A 13,553-nucleotide genomic window follows, 5' to 3' on the forward strand; every position below is an offset into this window, starting at 1 on the left:
TCGAAATATCTTCATAATATGGTATTGCTGTAACGTTGATAATATCCAAGAATCTACGAGACGCCTTTGTACAAAACCCAGACCAGTGATCCATTTAATTCATTTCAAATAATTTGCCTTTTACTCCCAATGGAATCGCTCTTCTCTGACATTACATGATCTTTAAAGCTGCGTTCCATGTGTAAGAATATTACCATGTTCCTGTTTCAGCGCTGGAACACCTGGCTCTTACACATGAGCTTCCAGCAACATACAAGGACATCTGCCCTTAGACAGCCTATCCTGCTGCAAATATTGACAGTAATAAAGTCAACATGGCATCCATTATTGAAGATCCTGGTCTTTTGTTATGATTTGTAAAGACATAAGACACGCCATTTCAAGGAAATGCTCTGGTTTACAAATCGACACTTATATATACATAGTTTATAGTATATATTTATATATTTATAGAATACATATATAAATTAGGTCATCATCGTCACTATGCAGTGTCAGCCAATCATTATCTCATTACAACAGTCGTCACGATATGGCTGAAATATTGCCGATGTGACGTTACATTTTAACTCACTCACTCACTCATTACAACAGACTTACACAGTCAGAGAGTCAGACAGAGACAGACAGACATTTTTGTGTCTTATGTTTATAAGTATATATCCTCACAGGCATTGTCTGTATATTTAGCCTAATGGTTGTCCGAGCCATCTTTGATGCCAAACTCTTAGTCTTGCCAGAATCCGATGACCTGGTGTTGAATCTCTGATTCGTTTTTATTAGGATTCTTGGTTTGTGATCAGCATACCGCTGGGTTTAATGAATAACGTTTTATAACCAAGTCATTGTTGTATCGTCCAGGTTCTAGTAACGGCCCAGGGGCGGTGGGGTAGCCTAGTGGTTAAAGCGTTGGCTCGTCACGCCGAAGACCCGGGTTCGAATCCCCACATGGGTACAATGTGTGAAGCCCATTTCTGGTGTCCCCCGCCGTGATGTTTCTGGAATATTGCTAAAAGCGGCGTAAAACCAAACTCAGTCAGTCAGTCAGTAGTAGCGGCCCACATGTGGTATATACGCATGCATTCCACATATCATTCTCTACTAGCTTCGGAGTTTTTACACCCACACTAGTACCATTCCCTACTGGTGAACAGAGGCACGTTTGAACTAAGTCCCTTGCCACAAAAGACTCTGCCACCTATGTACTGTGCGTCTGAGGATATTCTATGTACTGTACAACATCTGAAGTGACAACACCCTAAAAACCTGTAAACGTTGTGTCTATAGGCTGAAAAACAACCCGGTTGCTTGAGGATACGATCACAGCACACTGTTCTGCCTTAAGAACACTTGCCTTCCCTACACACAGCACCAAAGGGATGTTTTATATTGCTTCAGTGTTGTTTCTATGACTGTGTCAGAAAGCAGACAAATACGACTCCGTCAAAGACTATACGCCCGCAAGACTGGCTCTGTATAAGAACGTAGGCACATTGACAATATCAGAGGATTGTTATCTAAAGTGTCAAAAAAGAGACGACTCGGATTGGAAGTGTACAAGTGTATAGTATTTATTCCATGATAATGTAAACAAGTATGTTGAGTTTAGTTCGGGTATAGCTTCCTCAAGTACAGCGATTTCAGAGCTGAAACAATAGAAAATACATACCTTATGGATACAAACACGTGTTGCAACAACTCTCCATCATACATCACGTCACTTCATTCTTTATGTCAAAGAATCACTCACATAAACATCATTTCTCTTAGAAGCTAGGCAGAAAATACCCTGTAGAAAAATAGGATGGTTTTTAACTGAAACACTAGGCTTATCACTGAGTGACCAAAAATGGTTTCATACCGATTTGAGTAAACTTCCATCATTACTGCGGCGGTAATATAGGACATTGGCTCCTCGCGTAATGAATGAGGGAATCGAACAAGGGTCTTTCACCAGCGAACGTTACCCAACAGGCTACCCTGTGGAAGGATAAAGCTGACTGTGTTCACGCACCTGCAACTCCTCCCTGGAAGGCGGCGTTGTAGTCACACGCTACTTCGTTCCTGACAAAGTCCTCTCGCTTGTCAGAGTAGGACCCGGACTTGTCCGGTCCCCCCACTAACGCCCCAAATAGTGTGTGGGGGTTCGGGCCCGCTTGGCGCTGGTCGTTCCAGCCACAGGGAGCAGGCATCATTGGGCAGGAGCTTAAACAGAAGTCGAGTTGAATATTTAGAAGGATAGGTAAATATGACTTAATCATAAGAAATAACTTCATTTATATTCCTAAGTGCCTCATATGGTAGTTGAAACATGTAACTTTATATTTACACATTTATCCATTTGCTCAATTTAAATTGGAAATGTACATGTTAGTGAGCAACAGATGAACCAGATAGATTTCCCTACCCATTACCCATCTGTAACCTACCTTCCTCTGTGGTGAGGGCGTTGAGGGGTATAGACCCATCTGTAACTTACCTTCCCCTGTGGTGGGGGCGTTGTGGGGTATAGACACATCTGTAACTTACCTTCCCCTGTGGTGGGGGCGTTGAGGGGTATAGACCCATCTGTAACTTACCTTCCCCTGTGGTGGGGGCGTTGTGGGTATAGACTCATGACCCATCTGTGTAAGGGATGTTACCTTCCTCTGTGGTGGGGGCGTTGTGGGGTATAGACCCATCTGTAACTTACCTTCCCTGTGGTGGGGGCGTTGGGGGTATAGACCCATCTGTAACTTACCTTCCCCTGTGGTGGGGCGTTGTGGGGTATAGACCCATGTGTAACCTACCTTCCTCTGTGGTGTTGTGGGAGTATAGACTCATGTGTAACCTACCTTCCTCTGTGGGCGTTGAGGGGTATAGACTCATCTGTAACCCACCTTCCCTGTGTGTGTGGGGGCGTTGAGGGGTATAGACCCATCTGTAACTTACCTTCCCCTGTGGTGGGGGCGTTGAGGGGTATAGACTTATGTGTAACTTACCTTCCCCTGTGGTGAGGGCGTTGGGGGTATAGACCCATCTGTAACTTACCTTCCCCTGTGGTGGGGGCGTTGAGGGGTATGGACCCATCTGTAACTTACCTTCCCCTGTGGTGGGGGCGTTGAGGGGCGTTCTTTCCGAATCCAACAACGTAGCTGTGGCCAGCATCTCCCAGTGCGAAGTGAACCTGACTCATAGCCCACTTCCTGTACGCCGCAGGACTGAGGCCTTCTTCTGCTGCCATCAGTGCCGTGAACGCCATGTTATCTGCAGAGAATTTGAAAGGATTTTGAACTGCGTGAATCACAGTAGATGGATGTTGAAGGCGCCAAGTAATTTAGGGGGTAATCGTTTGATACCCTGGAAAAGTAATATAGGCGAAACAGGGTTCGAACCCTCTATCAATGGTTTCTGACTCATTTCAGGTACGCACATCAAAAGATAGGGCCTCTCTTGACCCTTATCTACATGGAACACCAGTGAGTGAATATGGCTTTCAGCAATGTTCCTGCCATGTCACGACAGGTGACACCAGAAATAGGCTTCACACATTGAACCCATGTAGGGAATCGAACCCTACTTTTCGGCGTGACGAGCGAACGGTTTAACAACTAAGCTATCCCCTTCACCCTAAATCATAATAAGGATGACCCAGGTAAGTACTACAGTGGGCAACTCATCGAACCAAGCCTGTTGAAGTGGTCGAGGGATTCTGGTTTATGATTAAGGCAGATTATTGAGTCATATCTTCGATATCTCCATCATCGATTGCTAGTTTGGGCAAATAATAACATTCATGCCTTGAGGTTTGCTTCAGGGGTTAGCATTTCAAGAACACGTAGACAGTGACCCGTCTCTGCACCTGTTCTAAATACCCCTTTATGGTCACGCGACACATGCCATCCCGCGGTCGTGATGACTTGCTACTTGTAAAGACAATTTTCACATTTTGTGCTAAAAGTGTTGATCAGTTGTTTTGGGGTAAGGGTTAGCATGTTTTACTCTACCATAACACCCGCCATATACCTATTGTCGGTACAAAAGTAAGTGTTAGGCTCCCCTAGAGAGAGGACTGTTGTATCAGGGTGAAATGTACGTACTGGCATACATGATGGCTCCCCACTGCTGTGTGTTGTTGTATCAGGGTGGAATGTACGTACTGGCATCTGATGGCTCCCCACTGCTGTGTGTTGTTGTATCAGGGTGAAATGTACGTACTGGCATATCTGATGGCTCCCCACTATAGTGGGTTGTTGTATCAGGGTGAAATGTACGTACTGGCATATCTGATGGCTCCCCACTGCTGTGGGTTGTTGTATCAGGGTGAAATGTACGTACTGGCATCTGATGGCTCCCCACTATAGTGTGTTGTTGTATCAGGGTGAAATGTACGTACTGGCATATCTGATGGCTCCCCACTGTAGAGGGTTGTTGTATCAGGGTGAAATGTACGTACTGGCATATCTGATGGCTCCCCACTGTAGTGGGTTGTTGTATCAGGGTGAAATGTACGTACTGGCATATCTGATGGCTCCCCACTATAGTGGGTTGTTGTATCAGGGTGAAATGTACGTACTGGCATATCTGATGGCTCCCCACTGCTGTGGGTTGTTGTATCAGGTGGAATGTACGTACTGGCATATCTGATGGCTCCCCACTGGTGTGTGTTGTTGTATCAGGTGGAATGTACGTACTGGCATCTGATGGCTCCCCACTGCTGTGTGTTGTTGTATTAGGGTGGAATGTACGTACTGGCATCTGATGGCTCCCCACTGTAGTGGGTTGTTGTATCAGGGTGAAATGTACGTACTGGCATCTGATGGCTCCCCACTGCTGTGTGTTGTTGTATCAGAGTGGAATGTACGTACTGGCATATCTGATGGCTCCCCACTGCTGTGTGTTGTTGTATCAGGGTGAAATGTACGTACTGGCATATCTGATGGCTCCCCACTGCTGTGTGTTGTTGTATCAGGGTGAAATGTACGTACTGGCATCTGATGGCTCCCCACTGCTGTGTGTTGTTGTATCAGGGTGGAATGTACGTACTGGCATCTGATGGCTCCCCACTGTAGTGGGTTGTTGTATCAGGGTGAAATGTACGTACTGGCATCTGATGGCTCCCCACTGCTGTGTGTTGTTGTATCAGAGTGGAATGTACGTACTGGCATATCTGATGGCTCCCCACCGCTGTGGGTTGTTGTATCAGGTGGAATGTACGTACTGGCATCTGATGGCTCCCCACCGCTGTGTGTTGTTGTATCAGAGTGGAAATGTACGTACTGGCATATCTGATGGCTCCCCACCGCTGTGTGGTTGTTGTATCAGGGTGAAATGTACGTACTGGCATATCTGATGGCTCCCCACCATAGTGGGTTGTTGTATCAGGTGAAATGTACGTACTGGCATATCTGATGGCTCCCCACCGTAGTGGGTTGTTGTATCAGGTGGAATGTACGTACTGGCATATCTGATGGCTCCCCACCATAGTGGGTTGTTGTATCAGGGTGAAATGTACGTACTGGCATATCTGATGGCTCCCCACTGCTGTGGGTTGTTGTATCAGGGTGGAATGTACGTACTGGCATATCTGATGGCTCCCCACTGCTGTGTGTTGTTGTATCAGAGTGGAATGTACGTACTGGCATATCTGATGGCTCCCCACTGTAGTGGGTTGTTGTATCAGGGTGGAATGTACGTACTGGCATATCTGATGGCTCCCCACTGCTGTGGGTTGTTGTATCAGAGTGGAATGTACGTACTGGCATATCTGATGGCTCCCACACTGTCATCAGGTGGAACGTTGTTGCATTATCTGATGGCTCCTTACCGTAGTGGGTTGAGAGTGGAATGTACGTACTGGCATATCTGATGGCTCCCCACCGTAGTGGGTTGTTGGGTTGTTGTATCATGGACTGCCGTGTGTGTTGTGGAATGTACGTACTGGCATATCTGATGGCTCCCCACCCTAGTGGGTTGTTGTATCAGAGTGGAATGTACGTACTGGCATATCTGATGGCTCCCCACTGTAGTGGGTTGTTGTATCAGAGTGGAATGTACGTACTGGCATATCTGATGGCTCCCCACTGCAGTGGGTTGTTGTATCAGGGTGGAATGTACGTACTGGCATATCTGATGGCCCCCACTGTAGTGGGTTGTTGTATCAGAGTGGAATGTACGTACTGGCATATCTGATGGCTCCCCACTGTAGTGGGTTGTTGTATCAGAGTGGAATGTACGTACTGGCATATCTGATGGCTCCCCACTGTAGTGGGTTGTTGTATCAGAGTGGAATGTACGTACTGGCATATCTGATGGCTCCCCACTGCTGTGGGTTGTTGTATCAGAGTGGAATGTACGTACTGGCATATCTGATGGCTCCCCACTGTAGTGGGTTGTTGTATCAGAGTGGAATGTACGTACTGGCATATCTGATGGCTCCCCACTGTAGTGGGTTGTTGTATCAGAGTGGAATGTACGTACTGGCATATCTGATGGCTCCCCACTGTAGTGGTTGTTGTATCAGGGTGGAATGTACGTACTGGCATATCTGATGGCTCCCCACTGTAGTGGGTTGTTGTATCAGAGTGGAATGTACGTACTGGCATATCTGATAGCTCCCCACTGCAGTCTGTAGGCGAGGCCGTGGGGGGTGTATGGGATGGAGCCGCCGGGCATCCAGTCCTGGTAGGTCTGGACAATGTCCTGCTTGTACTTGTCCTTCTTGGTCAGCTTGTACAGCAACACCTGAACAAGGAGAAACACGAGTGAGTGAGTATGGTTTTATGCCGCTTTTAGCAATATTCTAGCAATACCACGGAGGGGGACACCAGATATGGGCTTCACAAGGAGTAACAAGAGTGGGTGAGTATGGTTTTATGCTGCTTTTAGCAGTATTCCAGCATTATCACGGCCGGAAATGGGCATCACAAGGAGTAACTAGAACACGAATCAACTTCCCAAAACGGCATATGGTGTCTAGTGGACTAGTTTGTGTTTAAACATCAAACATATATCTGTGTAAAGTTCAGGGTAGTGTCACAAGTAGCAACAGAGTTGAAAAAAGTGATTGAAAAAATCGTTTCCCTGAACCAGCCGGTCGAAAGTGAATGTACGCCAACGTGTGATGGCGTTTTGACGTGAAATAACCAAGAAATGGACATCGGATGTTGGAATGTCTGTTGGATGTTGGAACCATAGTTGGGTGTTTGACCTTCCGGTTGCAGTGTTTCGGTGACGGTTTTGAGGCAGATACCGCCATGACACCGTGTGGTGTTTTACAGATTTTGTGTGTTTACTCCTGATCGCCTGGTACATTTGTAGACCTGAGACGAGCGGAATTGGAATTCGCCATGTACGGCAAAACTGGCATCACTCGATGAAAAGTGAATATATTGACTTTGTCACTAACTGAAAATGTCTGCTTTGACTGTATATAGATATTATTATTATTACCAAATCTTCTAGTGTTGCTAAACGGACTATTTGGTGGAATATTCTTCTGACATACAATAGACATTGACCTCAGGTGAGAAGGTAAAGACATAACCAACACGTTGCCATGACAACTCACTGTTTCTCCCGCCTGTTTGTCATCCCAGGAGAATCCCCACGCGGATCCGTTCTGGTGGAAGTTCTCAGCCGCAGTCAGATACTTCTGTTCCTTGGTGGCCCAGTACAGCCAGGCGCCACCCCACGCCAGCTCGTCCCTGTAGCCCATTGACCTGGTCAGGGAGCAGGGTTAGTTCATGGTGAGCAGTAGATGGATAGACGTTGTCCGTCTACTGTCCGTCTAGTTCATTATTTCAATATTTGACAATATTCTTATACTTAATATCTTGTCGCTTTCATATGGAGATAGCCTGTGTTAATCGTTCATTTGTCACGCTAGTTCGACCTCCAGTATGGGTAGATGACTGCTGCCAAGTGTCCCCATAGTGCTGTTGAGGGCGAGGAAACCGTACTGAGTGATGTAGCCACACACTGTTGGACACTGTAGGATGGCTAGTATGGTGGTTACACCGATCGTTGGTTGGTTGTTTAACGCCGCATTCAGCAATATTACAGCTATATGGGGGCGGTCTGTAAATTATCGAGTCTGGACCAGACAATCCAGTGATCAACAGCATGAACATCGATCTACGCAATTGGGATACGATGACATGTGTCAACCAAGTCAGCGAGCCTGACCACTCGATCGCCTCAGTCGCCTCTTATGACAAGCATGGTTTGCTGAAGATCAATTCTAACCCGGATCTTCACGGGTCAGACCGGATTTGTATACATTGTGTGAAATGCGCGCTCCCAGTCGTGATTGTGTGGAAACGTAAACACGTGGTAAACACTTTTGAAGTGATGAATGGAATCGTTCCTGCCCTTGAAAATGTAACTATATACTACAAAGAGCTGAAAAGACAGCCATAATTGTTGCGACGTTATCATCCACGTATATATAGAGCGGCCATTTAGTCATGCCACAACTGTTAGACATAGAGTTACACAACCTGCAGTAAGCGGCCTAGAATACCCACCTGTAGTAGGCAGCGGCTTGGTTGATGCAGTCAGTGTAGATGCCGGGGTTGTAGAGGGCGAAGTCGTACAGCTGTCTACCGTGTTGAAGCAATGTTGCCGCATAACTACTATCTACGAAATACAATCAGCGATATAATCAGAGACTGAAGTTTCTAGTGTGTAGTAGAAGTATGACCTGGTATACGTATTTCACATTTAAATTGTTCTTTAGAATCTGTAAGTACCGAAGTCTTACGTAGTACATATAATTTTGTAAATTAATCCATCTTCTTTATATTTTCTGACTTGAGGCAGATATTCAAAAGGCTTGGCTTCCTGCTTTGATGTGAGGTGAGATAGAAAGGTGGATGCACGTGTGTATTTGTGTGCATGCGTGTGGGCTGGCGACCGTGCGTGGCTGCTTGAACTAACATGGCTACCCAACTCAGTACACGGACTCCAAGCCATCCAGTCCATTCAAGTGTCACCAGTCATCGTGTTTTAGTAAGAAGCAGCAGCTGATCGAACCATGGAGCCTCTGCTCTCCGGGCAGACACTCTATCCACGAGACCACGGTCTACAGTGATACATGATACAGTCATCCACGGTACTCACCTCTATCCTTGAACGCTAAATATCCAGCTGCAAAGGCAGCAGCGGTCTCGGCAGCGACGTCGGCGCCTGGACAGGAAGTGGAGATCTTGTAGGCTGGTCTGGCCATGGTCATGTCCTCTGGGCGGCCCCAGTAGGCGTGGTCTGCGCCACCGTCACCCACCTAGAACGTCGGGAAGGTAAGGTTATATATGAGTGAGTGAGTTTAGTTTTACGCCGCATTCAGCAATATTCCAGCTACATGGAGAAGGTCTGTCAATAATCGAGTCTGGACCAGACAATCCAGTCATCAACAGCATGAGCATCGATCTACGCAACTGGGATTCGATGACATGTGTCAACCTAATCAGCGAGCCTATCCCGTTAGTCGCCTCTAACGACAAACATGGGTTGCTGAAGACCAATCTAACCCCGATCTTCACGGGTAGGTTATTAACGAAGCATATAATCGTATACATTGTGTTGGTCAGGTCTAAGGAGTCCGGAAGAGGCCGTCGTATGGTATCTGCAAAATGGTAAACTGTATTATTTCTCAGAAGAATCCTCGTCTGCTATTCTAGAAGGAATACACACCTGAACATATAACTCGTTCTTGCTGACGTGGGCTTTCAGGAAGTAGTCGAGCGGCCATTTAACGCTGTCGTACATGAAGTCCAGCTGTTTGGCCTTCTGGTAGGCGTCCTTCCACTGGATCAGGCCCCAGAGGAGAACTGTGGTGGAGTAGGCCATAGGCAGCCCAAACTTCACATGATCACCGGCTGTAAAACACAGATACTGGCGTCAATTCAAACGTTCGTTCAGGCAAACAATATGTCCCCATAACACACTGAAACAGACCCCACCTGGCACAACACATGGTTTGGGTCACTGTTTGATAATTTGGGATGACAGCAGGTGTTCCACCCCACCAATATGACCCGCCACCCTCACAAGAAACCAAACAAGTATCTACAGAACATATTAGTGGAATATGCGGAATGATAATCAGGACATATGAATGGCTGAGAACGTTCATAAGATTACTTCGATTGTGGGGACAACTGTCTTATCATGGGCGAATCCAGGAATTTTTGAACCCCCTGAATCCCCCATTGGCTCCGCCAACGCAAAAAAAATCTTCAATGTGGTCATAAGTCATTTTCCAAAGGGGAGGGGGTTTCGACCCCCAACCCCACACACCCTACACACCCCTCTCCTTCTGGATCCGCCAATGCTTATACTTCGAATAATTTCTGAGTGCGGTGGAAGAGAAAACACACACTAACTATTACTGACTGACTTATGTGTCAGGTTGGGTGTATTCGGGTAAAGCAGATTGTTGATAAGTCATCATATCCATATGTCTGGCTAGCGCTTTAAAAGACTTTAGCGAAATGTCAAAAATATGTTCACTCAACTGACCATCATACCATCCCCCCGTGAGGTCTACTCCCCCGCTTCCCTTGTCCTTGAGGGCGGAGTCACCTCTCCACGGGATGCGGTTACTCGCCGGAAGTTTACCAGATCTCTGCGCCTCGTAGAACAGGATGGACTTCATGAGAACCTCGTCGTAGTTATACTTGGTTTGGTCAGCTGGGGACATATGAAACTCATTCCTATATTTGTCAGCAACTCCATATCCCAAACAAAACAAAATATTTGGTTACCAGCTTTCACTCCCCCCCATTCCCCATACATAGTTCCCTTTACGTGCTACTTATTCTTTACAGTTAGCCTCAAGAGACATGATGAAACCCTTCAGACTTAGGCCTACACAATGTCACACGTATCCAACACATCTATACAGAACACTTACGATCCCTTGGAATCTGGACCTTGAATGGATCTTTCCCTAGGTTGGTGAATTCGGCAGATGCGCAAGGTGCTTTACTTCCTGAGTAGGAGCCGGTGACGGTTATGGACAGGGAGGACCCTTTGTTGATGATACCGTCGTACGCCTTGTTGACGATCTTGAAGTGGGTGCCGTCTGTGTTCTTTGATATCATATCACCTTGCCATTGCTGCCAGACGAATCGTAGAGTGAGGGAGTTAGTGAGTTTAGTTTTACGCTGCATTCAGCAATATTCCAGCTATATGGCGGCGGTCTGTAAATTACCGAGTCTGGACCAGACAGCGTAGAAAATCTAAAAGCTAGCAAGTACTGTGCTTGTAAGAATGTCCATAAACACCAAACTATCTGTTTCAGATAATCATAATGATTCGTACTTTATGATTCCGGTAATCATAATGATGCATACTATCTGTTTCAGATAATCATAATATGCGTACTATGATTTGTTTCAGATAATCATAATGATACGTACTATCTGTTTCAAATAATCATACTATGCGTATTATCTGTTTAAGATAATCATAATGATGCGTACTATGATTTGTTTCAGATATTCATAATGATACGTACTATCGTTTCATACTATAATCATACGATACGTACTATGATCTGTTTCAGATAATTCATAATGATACGTACTATCTGTTTCATCTGTTTAAATAATCATCTATTTGCGATAATCAGATGCGTACTATTATTTCAGTCATGCGATATTATGATGCGTACTATCTGATGCGATACTATGATGCGTACTTTTCAGATAATATAATGCTTATTATCTGTTTGAGAGATTCAGATAATCATAATCGTATTATCAGTTTCAGATAATCATAATGATGCGTACTATCTATTTCAGATAATCATAATGATGCGTACTATCTGTTTCAGATAATCATAATGATGCGTACTATCTGTTTCAGATAATCGTAATGATATGTTGCCTGACAGAACTAAAAGACGCCACTGGGATGATGACAATGGCCTCTAAAATAGTTTTGCTTCAGTAATAAAGACATTGTCTTACATCGATTTACGTAGTTTGTGTTTGTTTTAATGACATTTGTTGAAACTGTCATTTAGAGTCTTGAATTACCGAAAATCCTGTGATGGCCTCGCAGAAGGTGATGTCTAGAAGCCAACCGTCGATGGTGTCTGTGGCCTGGACGTTGAATGTACCCTCAAACTTCCCCGTGTTGTCCTTGATTCCCGACAACTGTACCTTCAATCCATGACTGCCGGCGACAAAGGCCGCCACAAGAAGTAATTGCCACATCTGTGTATAACAAAACAATTCATCCAGTCCTTCAAGCTGCTATTTGATTATGTGGACATATGTCAGCTGTAATTTGAGTCCTTTAACTTTCTGGGCCTAGATTTTCGAAGCTCTCTTAGCGCTGAAATAGTCGTAAGTGCCATACCTTAACATTAACTTACGACTATCTAAGCGCTAAGAGAGCTTCGAAGTCTGGGCCTAGGTCTATAGGCCCAAATCGTGATTTTTCACCAAACATGTTTGGCTAGTGGGTGCGGGACTATCCACGTTCTTTGGTTGTATAACGCCATGAATCAGCAGTATTCACTCATCCATTTGCACCGTATCCATGGATATTTGTAAAATTGAAGATACTTTCTTGTGAACACGGACAACGTGATCTAATCTCATTTAATATCAATTCACTAATTTTTCGTTGACATTCAAATGGTTATCCAAGCTAAAACACGTTCATATTGAAGTCTCGTACCAAGTTTGTTTCAATAGGAGTAATACACGTGTATTGAACTGGCCTGAATATAGAAATAATAAGCCGTTTAATCATTTTGTCAAAAAAGGTGCAAAATGGCCGATTTGATTTCAAATTAAAATTGTATTAAATGTAAATTAAACAGGGGTATACACCCGCGAAGTATGACCCGAGGCTTACCTTTTGGCGAACCTCTGATAATTGGATTGTAATACATTGATACGTTCAGCACTGCTTTTACCAGAGATTTCTTATGATTAATTAAAAGCTTTTGTCGAATTTCAGATGGTAATGTCAAGAGAGCGTTTTCAGTACGTACCCTGCCAAAGGAGTGTCCTGCAGAAACTGATGGCAACTCGGGACAAGGTGCTCGTTTCTTATCTTGCTTGTATGTAGCTGTCTGTACAAAGGTTAAATCAAGCCATCTGCATGTAGGTTGCTGAATAGATAACAAATAATCTAGCAGAATGAGTGAATAGTTGGATGAATAATATATTCTATCGCTTCTATTTCAGTAATTTCACCACTGGAAACATCAGAAATTGGGGTTTTATGTTGGGATTTGAACCAGTACCTCCGGCTTGGCGAGCGTAAACGTTAACTTCAAGACTAACTAACAGCCCCAATTATATCTACAAAATATTGAAGAATTTACCCACAGAAGACTTTAAATCCAGGTAAATGGGTTAAGTCAGGTTAAACCGTTATATTCAGGGCTGATATTTTGTCTGAATTGCAGTATAAAGTTTCAATGACGTTCACAATGATTGTTGCCATGTTCAGGTTCTCTATTAAAAAGCTACAATCTGACTACAAACGAAGCACGGTTTCCATACAGCACACAGAGGTTCTGTCGTCATCCAACATCCAACATCATATCC

General features: G+C 44.8%; 1 protein-coding gene across 1 annotated transcript; it reads right to left on the reverse strand.

Moving 5' to 3' along the window:
* Nucleotides 1-1,549: 1,549 nt before the first annotated feature.
* Nucleotides 1,550-13,075, reverse strand: LOC124271911 (endoglucanase A-like). The gene is made up of 12 exons (XM_046707087.1): nt 12,992-13,075; nt 12,024-12,203; nt 10,895-11,099; nt 10,501-10,671; nt 9,673-9,857; nt 9,103-9,262; nt 8,508-8,619; nt 7,550-7,700; nt 6,579-6,723; nt 3,081-3,246; nt 2,015-2,205; nt 1,550-1,646 (listed from the first exon to the last, which is right to left on the reverse strand). Exons 2-12 carry the CDS (start codon nt 12,201-12,203, stop codon nt 1,606-1,608), a joined length of 1,707 nt encoding a protein of 568 aa, XP_046563043.1. The 5' UTR covers nt 12,992-13,075; the 3' UTR covers nt 1,550-1,605.
* Nucleotides 13,076-13,553: the final 478 nt, after the last annotated feature.

The sequence above is a fragment of the Haliotis rubra genome, unplaced genomic scaffold (genome assembly GCF_003918875.1).
Source record: "Haliotis rubra isolate DU_JTF1 unplaced genomic scaffold, ASM391887v1 Scf1641, whole genome shotgun sequence".
NCBI lineage: Eukaryota > Metazoa > Mollusca > Gastropoda > Lepetellida > Haliotidae > Haliotis > Haliotis rubra.

Bases quoted from the DNA above. Each gene is read 5' to 3' on its own strand.
- LOC124271911 (XM_046707087.1), bottom strand. From the start codon at position 12,203: ATGTGGCAATTACTTCTTGTGGCGGCCTTTGTCGCCGGCAGTCATGGA. The intron at 10,672-10,894 runs GTAAGTGTTCTG...ATATGTCCCCAG, and splicing joins GGTCCAGATTCCAAGGGATC to CTGACCAAACCAAGTATAAC. The intron at 1,647-2,014 runs GTGCGTGAACAC...CTATTGTTTCAG, and splicing joins CTTCCAGGGAGGAGTTGCAG to CTCTGAAATCGCTGTACTTG.